Here is an 18,725-nt window from a genome sequence, read left to right as displayed (position 1 = left end):
TGTTCTGTTGTTTCGTTGATTGTGTTTCATTGGCCCTGAAAAGCCCCTATGGGGAGCGGTCAATTAAGAATGTATGTATGTATGTATGTATTCATTTCCTGTTATACTTTCACACATTAGTTGTCTTTCCTTCGAGAAGAAGAAGAAGTTGCGCCAGCGGTTATTGTCCGGTTTTGTTGGTTTTGTTTTTGGGTTCGCCATCAAGTAGCGACCTTGTTGTACTTAGTAAAGTGTTTGTTGTTCGCTATTATCGTGTCGGCTGTCTTTATTACTGGTGGAGGAGGTTAAATGTAATTCCTTGTGAGGAAGACTTAGAGTCTGATTATCTTGTTCTTATAGACTGCTATTCTCACTATAGCAATGAAATGATTGTTGTGTATACTTTCCACCATTTTCTAGACATGGAGTGGTTGGTTCAGCATGAAGTGAGGAGTGACTCTGATACTGAAGGCAGAACAGAAAATATGGAAGTTGATATTGGTGGGTGGAGATTGCATTAAAATTCATTACCAGTAGTTTTGAAATGCTGACAAAAAAATACTGAAATGGTCTGTGGACCAGTGACGTGGAAGTTAATAAAAGGGTGAGCTGACACAGAACTTCAATTGCATGGCTTGAGTTTGAACATTTTGAACATTTGCTAATACTCTATACGTGTACCATGACTGTGTGACATTGGCAGGTTTAAAACACAAATCACTTGTTACAGGTCATTCCTTTACATTTATCGAAGCAACCTTCAAATTACTGTAGCTAACCTTTGGCCAAACATCATCTTTAGGCCTAATGATGCCTAAGTTTAGCATTAGTTAAGGTTTTGTAACGAGTGACGTGCACTTTAAACCTGTCAGTGTGATATATCCTTTTTGTAAAAACAGCTTGTGTGATGTCATAATTATTAGGTTATGTAACCCATCTTGTTTAAAAAAAATTAAGTCACAAAAAAATTACAGGTGAGTTTCCTTTTGTCTATTTTTCAAAATAAATTATTATCAGAAAAGGAGACACAAAGAGTCAGTATATATTAAGTGGTCACTGCACTTACTTGCTTTAAGTCCTACCTTCTTAAATTTATGACGGTCACCATTATTTTTGCTTTTAATCATTTTTGCTTATTTTAGGATTTCTACCACAGTTGGAGCTTCAGAGTAAAACTCCTCCGTCTGTTAGTAACATCAAGTGGGATAAGGAGATATCATTTGATGATGCTCACAAAGCATTGGAAGAAAAATTCTATGGCTTCAGGAAGGTAATGCCTTTGACTCGTAAATTAATGAGATAATTTTAAGTGTACACATGTACATACACATTTTCTCTAGGGGCAGATCTACATGTAGGGGGAGGGTGCAGGGGGTGTGCATCGCCCCTCCCCTGAAATGACTTGCGGCTTTATAATACAACTGTTATTTCTGCCAAAAAAAAAAACATCACCTTTCATAGTGGTGCACCCCCTCCTAAGACAGAGACCGTGCAGGGGGTGGAGCTAAACCCCCCCCCCCCCCCCCCACTTTTTTGGCTGATTAAATCACTATTTTTTTTTTACTTTAGTAAACCAGGTCAGTCTTTTACAAACGAAGTACATTAAATTAGTTCTCTCTTGTATTACAGTCATATACAGTGAACATATCACAGTCTTTTAAAAAGGCTTGCATCCTTGTAAAACCCTTTGAAACTCATGATTGATAAAATTAACACAAAGAAAAAGAAAAATTTAACAGTGTAGAAAGCATGGCCGAAGAACAATTTTTGTCAGGCAAACCACTTTTATTGAAGTAAAATATCATTTTTACTGTCTCATCAACCTTCCATTTAAAAATAAGCTTTGCCCTCAAGAGCTTTTAAATGGTATTTTACTCGTAAAGACATGATATCAGATATCAGGAACTTGTTTGTAGTTTCGATAAATCACACTGACTCTACTTGAAAGAGAAAGGACTATGTTTCCTCAATTTGCACTGTTCCAGGTCCCTTATGTGCCTTTTAAAGATGCGATTAGTCAAGCAAAAATGGAAAATAAACTTATTCATCACATTCTGCTGTGGGGAGCACTTGATGATCAATCATGCTGAGGTAGGATTGCTATGTGTACATGTAACTGAGTGTTCCTTTCACTTTGGCTTCGCTTGTCTGAACTTTTATCTGATCAAGTTTATGACAAGAATGCTTTTGTGTATACAATTTTTTTATCTCTTGGATGTCGAATAGTACAAGCTTGTGCCACAATACTGCGAAGACTTCTGCTTGGTTGGGAGGGTGCAAAGGACTGTTTACAATTTTGGTTACATTTTCCTTTGTATTTCAGGTTCAGGGCGAACTCTTCGGGATGGACCCTTGGAGAGTTTGCCCATTGTCCGTCTGTTGACAGAGAAATTTATTAGCAGCTGGAGTCTAGTAAAAGAGCTGAAGGTACATACATGTGATATTAATTTTCTGTGGCATGCTGAAGGGAGGGTAATTAAGTGGAGAGAATGCTAGATGACAACCCTTAGCTTCAAGACCTACTTTGCATTTTACTGTCACAATTACAGGATATAGCTACCAATGCCACTGAAGACAGCATCTCAGATGCAGCCAAGGCTCACTTGGATAGTTACAGGTGTGTTGGACTAGGACTGTCTTAAAATGCAGACCACAAAACGGTACCTTTTTATCAAGTATTCAAATGAAAGGGTGACAAGAATGAGAAACCAGTTCCTAAACATATGAAATTTAATACAAAGTTGCAAGCTATTAAAAATGTACAATGTATATTAATATTATTTTTGTAGTTTTTCTTTACCCTTACATTAAGTTGTATAACTTTTATCGAAGTTCTTTTAACTATCTAATAAGTCAAGTGAAGCTATGATCCTCGCAGTTATGACAGCAATTTTTGCAGTTGCGTAAAGAAGCCTGAAAAATTCAGGACTTCAACGGGGTTTGAACCCGTGACCTCGTGATACTGGTGCGATCGCAATACCGGTGCGGTATCTAATAAGTATCATTTCAAGATGCAGGTGTAACTAGCTTTCTTGTGAAAGAATGAGGGAAAGCTTCCAAAGTCCTTTTTTTCAAATTAGCAATTTTAATTATAATTACTGGGTTCACACTAGGCACTAAGTCTGTCTTAGCCAAGTCACCCTAAGTCCACTTAAGCGTTCAGAGATATCTAGAAGACAAGTTCTTTCCGTGCAAAGCTGTCATCATTAACAATAAAAATAACAGATAAGGTAAGTAACATCATAAATGTGGTGAGGTAGTCACGATCCATTTTAGCGAAGAAGTTGAGATCAAAATGAGACAGAGAAGCCGTAAAATCGCTGTAATTGCGACTGTTGTCTGTTTATTAAATTTACAAAGGTTGATCAGCCAAATAACCTTACAAAATCTTATGTTCCTTCGTGAAAGAATGATGGAAGATTTTGTCCAAGAGAGTGAAAGCCTGCTTTTTCTGACCGCCCTACGTTTGAGTATTCACCGAAGACGAGGTAATTTTCAGCACATAAGAAGAAGAGCATGGGCCTGGCCAAGACCGCAGAACTGATTTGATGTAATGCTAGCATAACCTCGGCTGAATGTTCTCTGGAAACCAAACTTTCGAATTGAACATGAAACGTTTGACGAGCTTTGCTAAATTCTATCTGATAAAACCCACGATTTTGAAATTTTTTTGCTATCAAGTTTCTTAAGTCAGCCTTAAGTCATGTTTGAAACAGACTTAAGAACTGCTTAGGTCGTTTGAGTTTGCCGACACTAAGACAGAAATCACGCCTCTGTGTTTTAGCAGTTCACACCTGTCATTTTCACTAAGTGGACGTCAGACTTAGTGGTCTAATGTGAACCTGACAAATATTGAATAGCCTTTTTCAATTTTTTTCAACCAAGAGTTTATGTAAATACAATAAAGGGGGGAGTTATTTTCCATCAGAGAGTGGAGTGGTTCTACGTCTCTTAGAAGGGGAAACACATGGGGGGATCTTCCAAGGTTTGCAGGTCAAGGCAGAGGTTGTGAAAAGGAGATAAAATTAAATCTAATCGATCAGTCATGATCAGCAGTTAATAACTATTTGAAGCTCTGATTGTTATGACCAAAGGGGATAATGGTTGAAGCCTTAAAATTTAATTAAATAACAAGTTCTGGTGATTGAAACATATCATTTTGCACAACAATAATCATTTACATGTAATCGTTTCAGGTTTCCTGTAGAGTCATTGGTATCTCTTCCAAACGGAACTGTTTTGTCGAGAATAAATGCCAACGATTTGATAGAAGATAATCCGAAGGAACAGTTAGAGTAAGTTCTTTCATTCAATAAACCATGCTTACAGTACTCAGTGGCTATAATTTATTCATTTACAAACAAACAACAAAAGGAAGTTAAATTTTCTTTACAAATTCATGAGCCTGACAGCCCATCAAAATGTGATAAAATGTCATGTGTATGGGCTTTAAACCCAATAAAACACTTCTCTCTTAGAATTCTTTAATATATAAACAATAGTATTGCGGTCTGGCTTGTTTTTCTTAATTGTTTGCTAATGTCTTACCCTCACATTTTGAACCTTTGTTCAGACTCCCAAGGGAGGGTCTAAAAACACCAACCTTTGGTTACGCCTCATGTTTTTAGACTCGATAAAACAGTGCTGCTCGTTTTTAAACAGTACATAAAAATGATCCAATTTCGTGTGGATTGTTTAGGTATGCCAAGGGTTGCCACAACGTCAGATAAAATTATATATCTGTGCTTAGTGTCTTCAAACACAGTGATCAGTGACATATGGGTATTTATTTACTTCCACAGGTTCCCTTATGAATTTCTTGATGGCCTGAGTGTAAAGTACTACAAGTTTCTTGAAGAAGGTCTCACCAAAGCCAAGGAATTTTAATTATAGGCATTGCATGCTTAATACTCACGTGTAGTCAAAAACTGTTAAAGTGGTACTATGATCAAATAATCATTTTCTATATTTTCTTCAGATTTTGAAAGCATGTTCACTTAACACCTAACTGGCAAAATTTTGAGCTTTGAGTTTTATCCAAAGGCTGTTTATTTTGAGTGTAAGTTCTGGATTTCACGGTCTGCCATTACTCGCATTCAAAACTGACCGATTGGACCTCAGAGGGTTGGATCTAGAGAAAATGACGTCATTTACTCACTAGCTTAAAATTTCAGCATGTAAACGAAATACAATTTATTATATATGCAAAACACAAGTTTAAAAGTCTGAAAGCCCAAAACTCCCATGCTGCATATTAATTCAGCCGCGTACACACACGCATTGCATTCTTAAATTAGCGAGTCTTCAACATCATTTTCTCCTTGACCCAGCTCTCTCAAGATTATAAAGTTAGTAATGGCAGACCAATAAATAAGAAAATTCCAGTTAAAATAAACATGTGTCTTTTTAAAATCAGAACTTAAAACTTGGGTCAGTTTGTTTAGTTAACATAGTTTTGAAAACCAAAGACAAAAAAGAATAATTATTGTTCTTTGGTCGTAGTACCACTGTCTGTCACAATTTAATACAAAGACTAATATATTTTTTCACATATTTTACATCTTTTCCATAATTTAAAACGGATGAGAAAGAGATAATTATAATTAATATATAAATGTATTACATAGTCCAAGTAGACTGCAAAAAGAAAGTTCTTAATAAAAATTTGATAAGAAAAAGCAACAGATATGATTGGAAAAAGAAATAACCATGATAGCTTTATTGAGCGTTAATATCATGTGCAGTAAACCTGTTTTAATAATAATTTTGAACATTTTATGAAAGAGTCCGGTATTTTTATTGCTATTCATGTATGTTGTGGTGTGTTAGTTTTGGTTTAAACGTTTAAAAACCGAATAATTATCAGGGCAAATAATAAGATAATGTGCTATGTAACACTAAGTTTTAAATTATTCAGACATTGAGCTTTTCCCCTTCATTCACCTCAAAATGATAACTACTTGAGAAACACACGCATGTGTGTGCAAGTTGTTGGATGAAATGAGAAAAACAATGAAGAAGCGAAGTACAAGATCGTGATACTGACTTTGTATGCAAGGAATACATTCTGCATGTGTTGTTTTACTTTTCAAGTCGATTTGAAAAAGAGTTATTAAAGAAAGAAATTTTGTGTGTTGTATTCTGAGATAACTAAGAGATTATTTCCGGGACCGGGTAGGCAAACAAGGCATCTCCATTAGTGTTCCAGATCTTGTAATCTGCTGTTGAGAACTCGTATGCTGTAGAAAATCAAAACAAATAACCCAGCAGTTATAAAGAGAACATTTCATGGGGACATTTTCAGTGAGTGATTTACCCATTGGCTCCCAGGAGTTCCCCACTGACGAGTAAAATAGTCTGGCTTAGACAGTAAAATACTAAGTCTGGCTGGGCTAGGTGTCAAAGGGTTAAAGACCCCTACAGCATAAAGCTAAAATTAATGGAAAGCTCGATTTAGCGTGTATGCACCACATTTGACATGTGGGTGGCATGTGCAGCATTGGAAAGGCAGAGATGGAAGACAGTTCTCCCAACAATAATACGTGTAGACACATATTGTACGTACTTATGTTTACTTTGAATTTCCCACCAGGATAAACAACTAAAGACCTTGAATCAATCGCACATCCTGATAATGTGAAGTCTTGTATCTTGAAAAATACCTGGTAACATTTCAAACGTTTAAAGGTTGAGAAATTTATTCAGCACAGTAAATTAAATGGCATTGAATGAAAACAAAAGCAAGTCACACATGCACTGAGTGCATTAATAGGAATTAAAATAAAGAGCACAACTTGAGGCAAACAATGAACCATGCTTATTTTGACTTGGCACAGACTTAAACAATAATAATGAATATCAATTATTTTCTTATTTATTAGTCCAAGTGCACCTTTTCAGGAGTCAAACTTACAACCTTTTGATAATTACAAACTCAGAAGCTCTACCACTAAGTAAATAGGTGACTCAAGAGAGCTTCAAGGGAACCTCCACTATAACAACAAAATAATTTTAAACCACAGAACATAATGTTTACAATTAAAATTGTTCAAACGTTTTCCAATGAAAGCGTTTGTATCTGAAAAAAAAAGTGAATTTCAAAAAATTAATGCTTGTTTTGGCTTTCAAATTTCCCAGGTGCCACCCATCTTAAATAATTGTGACCTGTCATGGTTGCCATGTTGTTCTGGAACAATAGAGCAATCACGACACATTACAAGTATTCCAGATGGCAGCGCCCAAGAAATTTGAAAACCAAAACAAGCGTTTTTGAAATTCATTTTTTTCAGATACAAACGCTTTCATTGAAAAAAGTTTGAACAATTTTAATTGTAAACAAATTATGTTCTATGGTTTAAAGTTATTTTCAATCATTGTTGTTTTAGTGGAGGTTCCTTTTAAGGGCATTGAACTTCATTCAGGTGTCAACTGACCGGAGTTGTTGAAAAGGTACATTCTTGCAGGATAGTAATAAAGAAGATCGTAAATGTTGGCCCCAGCAAAATGAAACAATGAGATGGTTTTTTTTAATGGTGACTCATTGTCATTACAAAGTAATAAAAGTAGAATGGATTGATTGTGTTGCGGCTGTTGACTTTTGTCATGTCCCATTATTGTATGGAGAGTTTAATCACCTGGGCATAACTGTTTATCCCTGTGCAGAAGGGATCTTCAACAAATGCAGCAGATTGTTGACTCTGATCACCTGTTTGTTGTTTTCTCTCTCCAAAGTGAACAGTTGCATTCAGTGAGGCCTCAAGAGTCTTGGAAGGAAATTTTTGACCTACAGATAACAAGACAACCATGTTACAACAGATTCAGCTTCATAGTGGGAATGAACACATTTCATGGATGTGTGCTAGACAATTTAACATGGCAGTGCACTAGAAATTCATAACACAAGTTTTAAAAAAAGGGACGGTCGTTATTTCCCCAAAAATGTTTCTCTCAAATTTGTTGTGCAAACAATATTTTCCAAATTTTGTTTTTCAAGTGGTTTATGCATACTTCATAGGGGAGGAATCATGAAAGTCAAACTTCAACAGAGGCCAAATGAAGCCTGAGGCCTCTACTCCTTTTATATACAAGTGAAAGCTAATACATTGGCACAGTGCAAACTGACCTATGTCCCACACAAGGCGCCGTTTGTCAGTAGAAAGCAAAATACTACCCGTAGATGGACCTGCAGAGTCCACTTGAACCACAGGACCCCTGCAAGGAAATTAATCAAAGAAACAAGCTGATGATTAATTTTTCATCCCTTTGACTTCTCTGAAAGGAACAGAGAACACATTACCAGTAAATGAGGTTAGGGTTAGATAAGATTACTTGCGAGAAATGACAATACAGTGATTAAACTAAGGCCAAAGAATTGCATATCTGGACAAACCTATGATAGAAGGGAATATGCAGCTCACAATACTCAAATGAATTCTTCACTTTTTTGCTAAGTTTTAACTGCACCGAAAGCTGCACTGAATTAGTATCACCCTGAAAATGAAACAAAGATTAAATATAACAACATTGAAAGGTCATAGGTCGTATGTAAGATCCAGAAGTTAAGCTTTGGAATTCAAATTTTGTTCAGCAATGACAACTCAACATACATGAGAGCATTCGCCATGCACTATTAAATGTCAGTGACCTTTTAGCACCTGTTTGCATAGTATTACTATGGAGAACTTCGTTAAACTTGAAAACGTGTATTCAGGCATGTAGTACAGTTTTTAAATACACCATATCTTTTTTGTTTTGCATGATTGGGTGGTCATGTAAAATAAGCATAACAATAAAAGGACTAATAATACTATACACTTAGGTCGTGTTCTATTGTGATCAACCGTTTTTAGTTGGTTGGGTCTTTTAGTGTTCTATTCGGAAAAAAACGTTTTCGGTTGGATTAGTTGATCAACTTTTTCAACCAGCATCAAACTAGGTTGAAACGGTTGAAAAAGCATTGGCAGCGACCGCTGTCGTTTACGTTATTTTGTTTGTCATTTAAAGTCTGCCGCGGGCTCCTGACGTGCTGCTTTCCCTCAACTTGTCAACGCTGAGACGTCTAGTAATAACTAGTCCCAGGAGTTACCGCATTTCAACCGAAAACGATTGGAAAAGTGTTCTATTGGGAAACCTCAACCACTTCAACCTAAACCGGTTGCAGTTGAAACGGTTGATCCCAATAGAACACAACCTTATTGTCACATGACTCCCATTAGGAAGGTCACTAGTTTAACTCCTTCAATGCACATTAATTCTATCTTTTTTTTTAACAGCTTTATTGGGTTTGACTTCAAAAAAAACAAAAAAAAATTTAAGAAAAAACAGTAGGACTTAACACGAAGACCCAAAAGTGTGGGTGTGAACAGGACGCAAGGTCTAATGCAAGGCACTCCCCTAATTCTGCAAGAATGACACCTTTTGACAATTTCATTTGAAGCAAAAAAGCATGACGACTGCCACCTGACCTATAGTTTAAATTATGGCCTAGCTTCCACCATTCTTCATTAGATTGGAAGTAGTTCATCCAAACCAAATAGGAACATCAGAAGTTTCATTCCTGTTTTGAAAAATCAGATTTTTTTCTGAGTATCCCCAAATCAGAGGTGAAGATTACGTCTCTATCGTTACAGAAAAACCTGTTTTACCAAAGGTGAGCAAAGCCAGTGACACCAGTTCCTTGATCCTACCGTAATTATGTTAAAATTAGTAGTATTCCTAAAGCTTTCCTTTAACCTGCATCTGGTATATTCCTTGAATAGGCAAACCATGTGGTGTCTTGGCAGAATAGTGACACAAAGGAAAGGGTTCCGTTGGAGGTCTGAAACGAACTTTCCTCCCCACCAGCTCTGCACCCTTGAACATCTGCGATGGCTGGAATGAGGGATCCTGGACATGAGTATCTCCCTCTAAAACACATGGATGGACCACAAGGAAATCCACTAAAGACGAGGTGATATTTGCTGTGATTTCTGGAATGCCCTCCATGTCAGCCTATAATAATTATTGTAGAATGTTCATAGCTTGGCTGAACAGATTTCACTTTCTTAGCAGAGAACTTTTGGAGAGGAAAACCAATGTGGTCATCATGAGGACAATTTATACAAAGCACTCAAACTGAAAGCTTTGTTTTCAGTACAAGATTGTCATAAAGGGAACGACAATTGATAACTAAAAGTAGCTCGGATGTACATGCACATTTAGGGAGAGTAGAGAATACAGATTGTTTGGCCATGGGCCTTAAGCACAGAGTGGCCATGAGTCCTGAGGGTTTGAAGACTTTAAAATAAGTTGTTTTTTCCCAAACATTTCAACTCGAGGCTCAGGGTACGAAGTCTATTGTCTATGGCCAATATGGTTGCCGTGCGAATAAGGCCCATGGGGCAGTGGCCAAGTGGCAGTATGGTGGACTGTGTCAAGCAGCTAATAGTTCAGACACTGGCCGGGTAGTCACATGGTGTTTATTGGTACAATACTCAACTTTCAAATTGCCTCTCCACACAAAAGTATAAATGGGTAACTGCAATTCACTGCTGAGAGGTGGGGTGGGTCCATCCCATCTAGGGGGGAGTACAAAATTAATGCTCCTTGTCGGTTATAGTGTTAACAGAAACTATGGTAACTTAGTCAGGCTTAATGTGCTAATAATGTGACCTGAGCAGACTTAAACCGAGGATCACATGTTGGGACTCGATCACTGCAATGGTTTCCCACATAACTTGGAAATTGAGGCAACACTTGAAATGATGTGCCAGACATCAGAAATATGGCTGAAAGTTTCAAAGAAGGAAGCTGTTTCAGCCAGCAGTACAATACAATATAATACAATACAATACAATACATATAGTTTATGTCATAGAAAGTGCAGCATGTGGGGTTTTATTCACAAGTTGTTTGTGTCAAAAACCCGAAAGAGCCAGGTACAAGCAAGTGACAGTTTTTGACACAAACAACAAATGAATACAACCCCATAAAAAGCACTTTTTATGTCCTGAGCTGTTTATTACACATAAGTTGAGAATTTTCATTGAAATAGTTTTTTGAACGCAAATTAGAAACAAAAACTCACTAACAATAGAAGCAAATGCACGAGATACACGAGATGCACGAGTGATTGGCTTGGAAAGGCCTTTACACTATCATTGATTGGTTATACGTCTAAACATGAAAGAGCTATAGGCCATTCTGATTGGCCGTATATAGGCTTTTTTCACATGTGAAAATAAAGTGTATAGATTTGTACAAATGAGCTTTATGGAATAAAATTCTCATGTTATGTGTAATTATAAATACATGTACTAAATTGACCACTCCCCATATGGGCTTGTCAGGGCCAATGAAATAATCAACAATGAAACAATAGAACAGAACAACAACTGTTAAGAATCTCAACTGGCTGGAGGCAAACCAGTTGGCTATTTACAAGTGCAGCTGAGAAGTTAATTGAACCAGGGACTACCAAGAACAAATTCAATGAGTGGTCAGAATGGATCTTGAACCCAGGAACACAGGATCTCAAGGCGAGTGTCGCAACCACTGGGCTGCACTGCCCAGGTTTAAATGTCAGCACTGCCAAAGCATTGACTGCTTCACAGATATCACACATACCCTGCATGAAATGATCCCAAAGAGTTGACGTTCATTTTGAATTTCCTTTTTGACTTGCTGAAAATAAAGAGATGAAACAAAGGAAGTATTTTTAGGGTTTAACATCTCAAGAGTCAACTCAAATAATTTTTTACACATATTTCTACTCCTGTGATGTTCAAAGACTTGCAACTCTGAAATAAGATACTTTCACATGACATTACAGAACTACCAACTAAAGACAACATGATAATCCTCACTGCTAAACAAACCTGAGCAGCTCTTATTTCTTCTTTCACATTAAAAGTAAGCTGTTGCTTCCCTTTATGCTGGACAGGCTTCCATGCAGGTTGCTACATAAAAGGCAATCAAGTTTATAAGACATTTACACAAAAATAATAACTTTGTGGAGACATGTACTTAAGTTCACTCATCACATACCTTTCCTTTTTGAGGCATGGTGATATCTTTATTGTTAATAAGTGATTGAATAGTTGTAAAGTTTGTATCAACAGGAGTTCCAAATGGTGCAGCCACACAAACAAATTTGTGCAACTCACTTGCTTTGGCCTGCAACTGAAATCAAAGATAACAAATTTAAAGTAAGCCTTAGAGTACTTTTTTGTAAACCATGACAAGCAGTTCTTGGATAAATTACAATTAACAGATGCTTGTGGAGTTCGGATTATGCTTCTGTCTTATCAAACAGATCATTCATACACATAAATGCAGACACACCAACTGGCCTAAAATCAGTAATCTAGGGTTGCGGGAAAATATTTCTTCATTACAAAAGGCATTAACTGACATTTTTCTAATTTAAGTGAAGAGAAATTATGTCAACATGCTCATGATCAGCAGCCTTGCATGAAAAGGAACTACGCACGTAGGAATGTACAAGAAAGATTTGCTGCAGCTGCGAATAACAATGAAATGCCCTTCTTCTACATTGCACTTTCCAGCGATGGAATTAAGACAGAATAATACTGACATGAGTAGACCAAGACTCCACCAACAATCTAAAATCTAAACCTGCATTATGACTCTGGGGGTCACGCCTCCACTGAGCGACGAAATTACTATGATAATGGAACAGATTATATCTCCCACCTTCACCTCCTGCCCCCCCCCCCCCCTTAACTTTCCTTACTGTCATATACCTGCTCTTTTGACGTCCAGCTGCCCACAAAGTCAACCATAGAGTGAAGCAAGGAATAACCCAAAGAAACACCAGGCCTAAAACATGACAACAACAGCAAAATAGTCCCTTTACTTTGCCAGGTTAAATGTCAGGACTTGTACTAAATCAGTCATCTGTAACAACTTCAGAGGAAACATTAATTTCACTTAGTAAAGAGAACACAACTCACAGTTCAACAAGAGGTGGATTGCCATAACTCAGGTCACTTTCAACCAATGGAAGGCAAGTGAACACCAAACCAAACTAACAGACAAAAAACAAAATCTGATAACACCTGTAATAATAATAATAATAGTAATAATAATAATAATAATATTTTTAACAATAATAATAAATTAGTGATTACATCAGAGCTCTCAAGTCTCACGCATTTCAATGGTTAGTGTGCTAGACTCTGGATCGGGTGGTCCGGGTTCGCGTCCTGGCCGGGGACATAGTGTTGTGTTCTTGGGCAAGACACTTTACTCTCACGGTGCCTTTCTCCACTCAGGTGTATAAATGGGTACCGGTGAATTTAATGCTGGGGGAAACCGATGGACTGGCATCCCATCCAGGGGGGAGTAGAAAATACTACTAGTCACTTCATGCTACATAAACTGGAGATATGCGCCGGCCTGATGGGCTTGTAGCAGACTTTACCTACCTATTTGATCAGGCCAATTCAGAGCTAATAGCTTTCACACAAGAACACTTCCTACATGGGATAACTAAAGGCAAGCCATTTTATTTTTATGTCACAATTCTGACCTTTTCAATCATTACCACAGGCCATAAAGAACCAGTTTTTACTTTCACTTCAAAGACAGGTTTGTGTTCTGGTTTGCTGCAGGAATCAACATCCTTGTCAAACTGCTAACACAGAACATTCTCAGTTAATTCATAACATTCAATACATGCAAAAATATTTTTTGATTATTTCCATGCGGGTCCCTGCTCATTTTCAAAGTAGGATGCAGTTCTGTACAACCTCTAATTTCATTGGATCCCTTTAAGACGCGGCTCTATTTTTTTAAGGGTTAGTGGAATCACCCTGTGTCTTGACGATTTAATTAGCACAAAAATCTACTGGTACACCCTGTAATAAAATAATAGACTATTTCGACGATTTGGGGGCCATTTTGATTTAGATATTCTTTAAAAAGATAATATTGGATGCTCAGGGGGCAAAATTAATAATTATGTACACATTCCTGGACATCCCACAATAGTGACTGGAACAATATAATTCAAAATGGCCACCATATTGTCAAAGTAGTCTATTGTTTGCTGTCTATATGTACATAAAATTGTACCTATTTGTTAAAATAACCTCTCAAACTCATTAATAATAATCATACCATTATTAAACCACACAAGTCATGTTTGGAAAACATTTAAAACCTGTGTGTAAAATGTTTCTTATTTATATCTTCATAAACACAAATTCAGAACATGAACCTCAAGATAAACAACTTTTAAATTATTTAATCAAGCAGGTTACTAATATTCATAAATTGAATAAAGGGTTTGGTAGTCTCTAAAGAAACTGTGGTGCTGCGTCGGTGGGGAATCGATTCCCTCTGACGAAGGGCTAACACTCGAAATGTCAGCTTTTAGAATCCCTGTACGGTGGTCAATAATTATTTACATTCTCAACTCCATTGATAAAACCATATTTTTGTGTACTACTAATATACATAACTGATTTACTGCTGACATTGAATGCAGTGGTTCCCAAAACAAAAAGACGAGAAGTAATTTCAAAAACTCATGCTTACATGAAGGTTTCATAAGCTATCTAAACACTCAAAAGCACTCATTTTGCAGCTTTGTGGTTTCAAAATGTTTTCTCCCTTCTGGAAACCTGCTCATGAAACCCTCGTTCCTTTTTTTGAAAGTAAAAGTAGAGAGTATAAATAAAATTACAAGTTTGCCAATAATAATTATTATTTACCCCCTGTGAATAAGGAGAGGGGGATGGAAATCTCAGCGGCACATCTCCTGATGATCTCAGTAGTATAACCAATGAAAAGACATATTACCATAAAAATGTAAACAAGCATATAAAAGTGTCAGATGATGTGTAAATAAAAATGGATTTTATTGATACAAAAGGATGAATATTTTTGGAGACTAATGGGACTTGAAGCAATACAAACCTCATCTGAGTAAACCCCTAGTTTCTGTCTTATGCCCAATTCTTTCAGGACAGCATTACAAAGGTCCGCATCAGTTGGGATTTCTGTTAAAGTAGTCCCTTCTTGATGCAAAACAGCTCGGCGCTCAACTGTGGGAAAGCGTCTAGAGAAACAGTATATACTTGTTTCCAAAACTATCAAGAACCATAAACAAGCATTTCGGCTTTAATATTAATAAGGGTAAGACTGCCCTAATTTTTACTCTAAATAGAGGCTTACCAGTCATAATGCAACATTACTGTAATAATAATTATTATTATTATTATTATTAACAGTTCCATGACAAACAGATAAAATAATTTCTCTTTTATTAAAATTGCTTTATAAGGGAGAGACTGACAGCATAACCTGAGGTGTGATTTGTTGGGTTTTGATTCTTCTTAAATCCACAGATGAGGGCACACCAGAACACTTGGGTGTATAAGCTGATAACCCAGATCGGATGAGCCAATCAGAATGCTAGAAGCGCAATAGGCTTGATTTTAGAAAATTTACAGCTTTAGTTGCCCGTAAATATTAGGGACAACCTGGAATTTTTTTAGTGAGCAATGAATACTTAATTTCATCATTCAAACCGCTTTGACATTGATGTTTTCGAAAACTACCCAAACCCCAATGTAAATTAGTAAAAACTTCCAAATTGAGAACAACCTCTGCAGAATATATTGCTTGTTCTGCTGACCGTGCTGGCAGTCCATCTCCCTCCTTTTTCTTTAGTTTTATTTAATCAATACAGGACTGCAGACTGCGGTGGCAGTCATCCACAGGCACCCCAAGCTCAGTGTGAGGGAATATAGGGATTTGTATGGGAATCCCAATAAAAGGCAGGCCTGAGAGGACAATTTTACAAAAAAATTCTCAATTAAACTCATCGCGAATCGATGAGCTTGGGGAAGGTGCCTTGGTTTAGGTGGAGCCGTGCGTGAAGCCAGCCAAGCTTGCAGGTATCCATGGCAACCCTGAGAGCGGCAACCACCCGGCACCGTCACACTGATAAATCAGTGGAAATACTTACCTAACCCACATACTTACCACTAAGGGGAGGGAGGAGTGGGAGCAAAAAGGCACTCAGCTATGGCAGACAAAGGTGAATGAGAACGTAGCTGGAACGCAATACAAATGCCCCTGCAACAAACCCTGTAAAAGCGAACCCCCCGCGCATGGCTTCCCGCGGACTGCCGCTGACTGCATTGGCTCAAGTTTAACTTCGCCTAAATTACATTCAGCCACATTTAAAAAGCCTAATCTTATAACCATTAGATGCAAATTGAGCCATTATCAGTTCCTCGGTTGTCAATGGTCATAATAAAAATAATACCAAGGCTGAACACTGAATTCTCAGGAGCCCACCTAATATTCCTGGATAAAGTATTTCCATGGTTGCAATTCCACCATGGCATTCAAGGGCAAAGGTTTTTTCTTTCATTTCAATCCCCTGGCTGCACAATTAAAGCCCTGCCAGCGACATCAGTTGGCTGTTAGTGTCCCAAACGAAACGATAAAACAATGGAAAAGATTCTCACAAACTTTGTAGATGACATGGCAACGGTTGAGTTCGCTTTGATGACGAGTTTTTGTTTGTGGCTTGTTTGTCTTTGTTTTCCATCCTTGACGACGTTACCAAACAAAGAGTCATTACCAAACCAAACTCAACAGTCGCCATGTCGTCTTCAAAGGTCGTGAGGATCTTTTCCATCGTTTTATCATTTTGTTTGGGGCACTAACAGGCAACTGACATTGCTGGCAGGGCTTCAATTGCACAGCTAGCAGACTCAAATGAAAGAAAAACCTTGTAAACGTGTGACAGAATTCACACAGAACAGAATTCAGTGTTCAACCTTGGTATTTTATTATGACTGCTGACAACCAAGAAACTGATAATGGCTCAATTCGAATCGAATCTCGAAACCTCACGGGAAGGAAGCAACCCACAATGGCAATACGGTTCACCGTTGGGCTTTTTAATTGAGAATTTTTTCATAAAATTATCCTCACAGGTCTTTTATAGGGAGCCCCATACAAATCCTTATACATGTATTCCCTCACACTGAGCTTGGGGCGGCTGTGATTCATCAACAACGGAACAGCGAGTGTGGACCGCAGTTCCAGCCTATTGCTGGTTTTGCATGTAACGTCATGGAAGCCATGTTGGATGGCAAGAACAATAACCTGTCTCTCCACTAGGAACTAAACTTTATTATTATGCAAATTTTGCGAAAAGAAAATATTGTACTGGATTGCCGCCTTGTCATGTGGGTCACAACGAAGAATTTAACTTGGCAATGAACGGGTATTCTAGAATGCGCAATATTATTTAATGCTCAGTCACTACGGTATATATTATAAGAGACGGTATATAAGCGCATGGGCGTCCCCGCAGCTTACAAGACTAAAATGGGGGACAATTCACTTAAGATCACTCAGAAGATCTCATAAATTTAGATTACCCGTACAGAGTATTCAAGTGCAACTTTAATTTAATGTTACCTACCTGGAGAACAGCACAGACTGAGCTTCCTTTTCAGCAACCAAAAATAACCAAATGCCTCGCAAGCTCATTGAAACCGAATTTCCCCAAAGCTCCAAAATCAAGTCGAAGGGCAGGAAGCTATCTGTCCGCTTGATCTGTCCGCCATTTTGTTGGATTCGTGCCCAGATTCCATACATCTTTAAACGTAGCGAGGGAGTGGGAATGTACGAGACACGCCGTATCTTGATGCTAGTGGCGCACTCGATTCAGTGCTGACATCCTTTTCTATGACAACAATAACCATTCCTCTATTTTGGCTAGACTGTGCTAGTGACCTCAGTAGTTTCTGGAAAACAGCTACTTTAGGATAGGGGGCTTTAGGATAGGGGGGGGGGGGGTGGATTTGGGGAGTTTACTCTAGTATAGGGTAGCAAAGTTCAGCTGAACTAGCTCTGGTATAGGCTAAGAAATTCCTAAAGCACCGCCTCCGGGATCGTTGGCTATCTATCATCTCATATCTAACGCACGCTCGTGGAATAATTGTTAAATAGACTTTCGCGATAAGTCGAGGTCATGCAAAAATGCAAAAGCAAGCCCGCTCTATGTAGACATCACGCGGCTAATCCGAGGAAAGTCCACAGCTGTCTCTCTTTTCGTGAATTTCAAATGACTATCTCCACTACACGGAATTCCTCATCCGGCCGGCATCATGATAACGTTATCCTTGATATGATATGTCGAGGATCAATCTCGTCCCCAGAGTCCGCTTTTCTTTTGGTTAGCACCCAATAACACGGACTCTGACCACTTCCAATTTATGCGCAGTCATAGCGAAGGTCAATTAGGGAGCTTACGAAACGAACGAGGACGACGACGGCTACGAGGACTTCATTTAAAAATACGAGTTCGCGTTATTCGTATCACTATGAAACTATTTCATGTCGTTTCGCGTTAAAAATGTGTAGTAACTATCGAGGAATTAGACTGGTATGAGTGGGTTGAGAGCGTAGAGAGAGAACTGAAAATTCATCGTCTTGTGCTAACGTCCTCCGCAGAACCTTGAATTTGGTCATTTCACGTCGTCATTTAGGAGATGACGGCAAAGAAATGTACCAAAATGTAAAACGCACGTGCAGAGCGTGCAGAGCCATTATTTTTGCTCACTAAACCTATTGTTTTGTAGCGTCGTCTTTGCCGTCAGCGTGGTCGTTTCGTAAGCTCCCTATTTTGTAACAGTTGACAACCACTGTTGTTTCAAATTTCTGAGCCTGCGTAGACGAGTCGGAAGTCCGTGATTTTGCGCACTTCCTGATTT

The 18,725-nt window shown here is 38.0% G+C and overlaps 2 protein-coding genes across 6 annotated transcripts in view; one reads left to right on the top strand and one right to left on the bottom strand.

Moving 5' to 3' along the window:
• Positions 1 to 6,104, top strand: part of LOC138026401 (selenoprotein N-like) — a 15,152-nt gene extending 9,048 nt beyond the window's left edge. The window contains exons 6-12 of the mRNA XM_068873745.1: positions 400 to 480; positions 1,122 to 1,249; positions 1,965 to 2,070; positions 2,303 to 2,406; positions 2,529 to 2,596; positions 4,176 to 4,274; positions 4,782 to 6,104. Coding sequence (XP_068729846.1) covers positions 400 to 480; positions 1,122 to 1,249; positions 1,965 to 2,070; positions 2,303 to 2,406; positions 2,529 to 2,596; positions 4,176 to 4,274; positions 4,782 to 4,866 — 671 coding nt within the window. The 3' untranslated portion in view covers positions 4,867 to 6,104. The remainder of the gene's footprint in view (positions 1 to 399; positions 481 to 1,121; positions 1,250 to 1,964; positions 2,071 to 2,302; positions 2,407 to 2,528; positions 2,597 to 4,175; positions 4,275 to 4,781) is intronic.
• On the bottom strand, positions 4,303 to 17,588 carry LOC138026403 (AP-5 complex subunit mu-1-like). Of its 5 annotated transcripts, none has more exons than XR_011127253.1 (14): positions 17,432 to 17,588; positions 14,902 to 15,043; positions 13,511 to 13,615; positions 12,933 to 13,006; positions 12,723 to 12,798; positions 12,004 to 12,138; positions 11,835 to 11,915; positions 11,584 to 11,640; positions 9,712 to 9,969; positions 8,369 to 8,469; positions 8,102 to 8,190; positions 7,685 to 7,762; positions 6,545 to 6,641; positions 4,303 to 6,218 (listed from the first exon to the last, which is right to left on the bottom strand). XR_011127253.1 is itself a non-coding variant. In XM_068873750.1 (14 exons), exons 1-14 carry the CDS (start codon positions 17,497 to 17,499, stop codon positions 6,130 to 6,132), a joined length of 1,521 nt encoding a protein of 506 aa, XP_068729851.1. In that variant the 5' UTR covers positions 17,500 to 17,588; the 3' UTR covers positions 4,303 to 6,129. The 5 variants fall into 5 exon arrangements, 4 of the variants coding, with proteins under 4 accessions (XP_068729851.1, XP_068729852.1, XP_068729848.1 ...); XM_068873750.1 differs by having other exon boundaries at positions 7,614 to 7,762; XM_068873751.1 differs by having other exon boundaries at positions 7,614 to 7,762; positions 13,511 to 13,612.
• Between the last annotated feature and the right edge of the window lie 1,137 nt (positions 17,589 to 18,725).

This window comes from Montipora capricornis, chromosome 12 (genome assembly GCF_036669925.1).
Source record: "Montipora capricornis isolate CH-2021 chromosome 12, ASM3666992v2, whole genome shotgun sequence".
In the NCBI taxonomy this organism is placed as follows: domain Eukaryota; kingdom Metazoa; phylum Cnidaria; class Anthozoa; order Scleractinia; family Acroporidae; genus Montipora; species Montipora capricornis.
The sequence above is the reverse complement of the archived record's forward strand: the minus strand, read 5'-3'. Positions and strand labels throughout refer to the sequence as shown.

Excerpts from the sequence above, each read along its gene's own strand:
- LOC138026403 (XM_068873747.1), bottom strand. The coding sequence starts at position 17,499 with ATGAGCTTGCGAGGCATTTGGTTATTTTTGGTTGCTGAAAAGGAAGCT. Across the intron at positions 11,641-11,834 it reads AAGAAATAAGAGCTGCTCAG|CAAGTCAAAAAGGAAATTCA; the intron begins GTTTGTTTAGCA and ends CTTTATTTTCAG. Across the intron at positions 9,970-11,583 it reads TTGGGATCATTTCATGCAGG|GCTGACATGGAGGGCATTCC; the intron begins GTATGTGTGATA and ends TAATTATTATAG.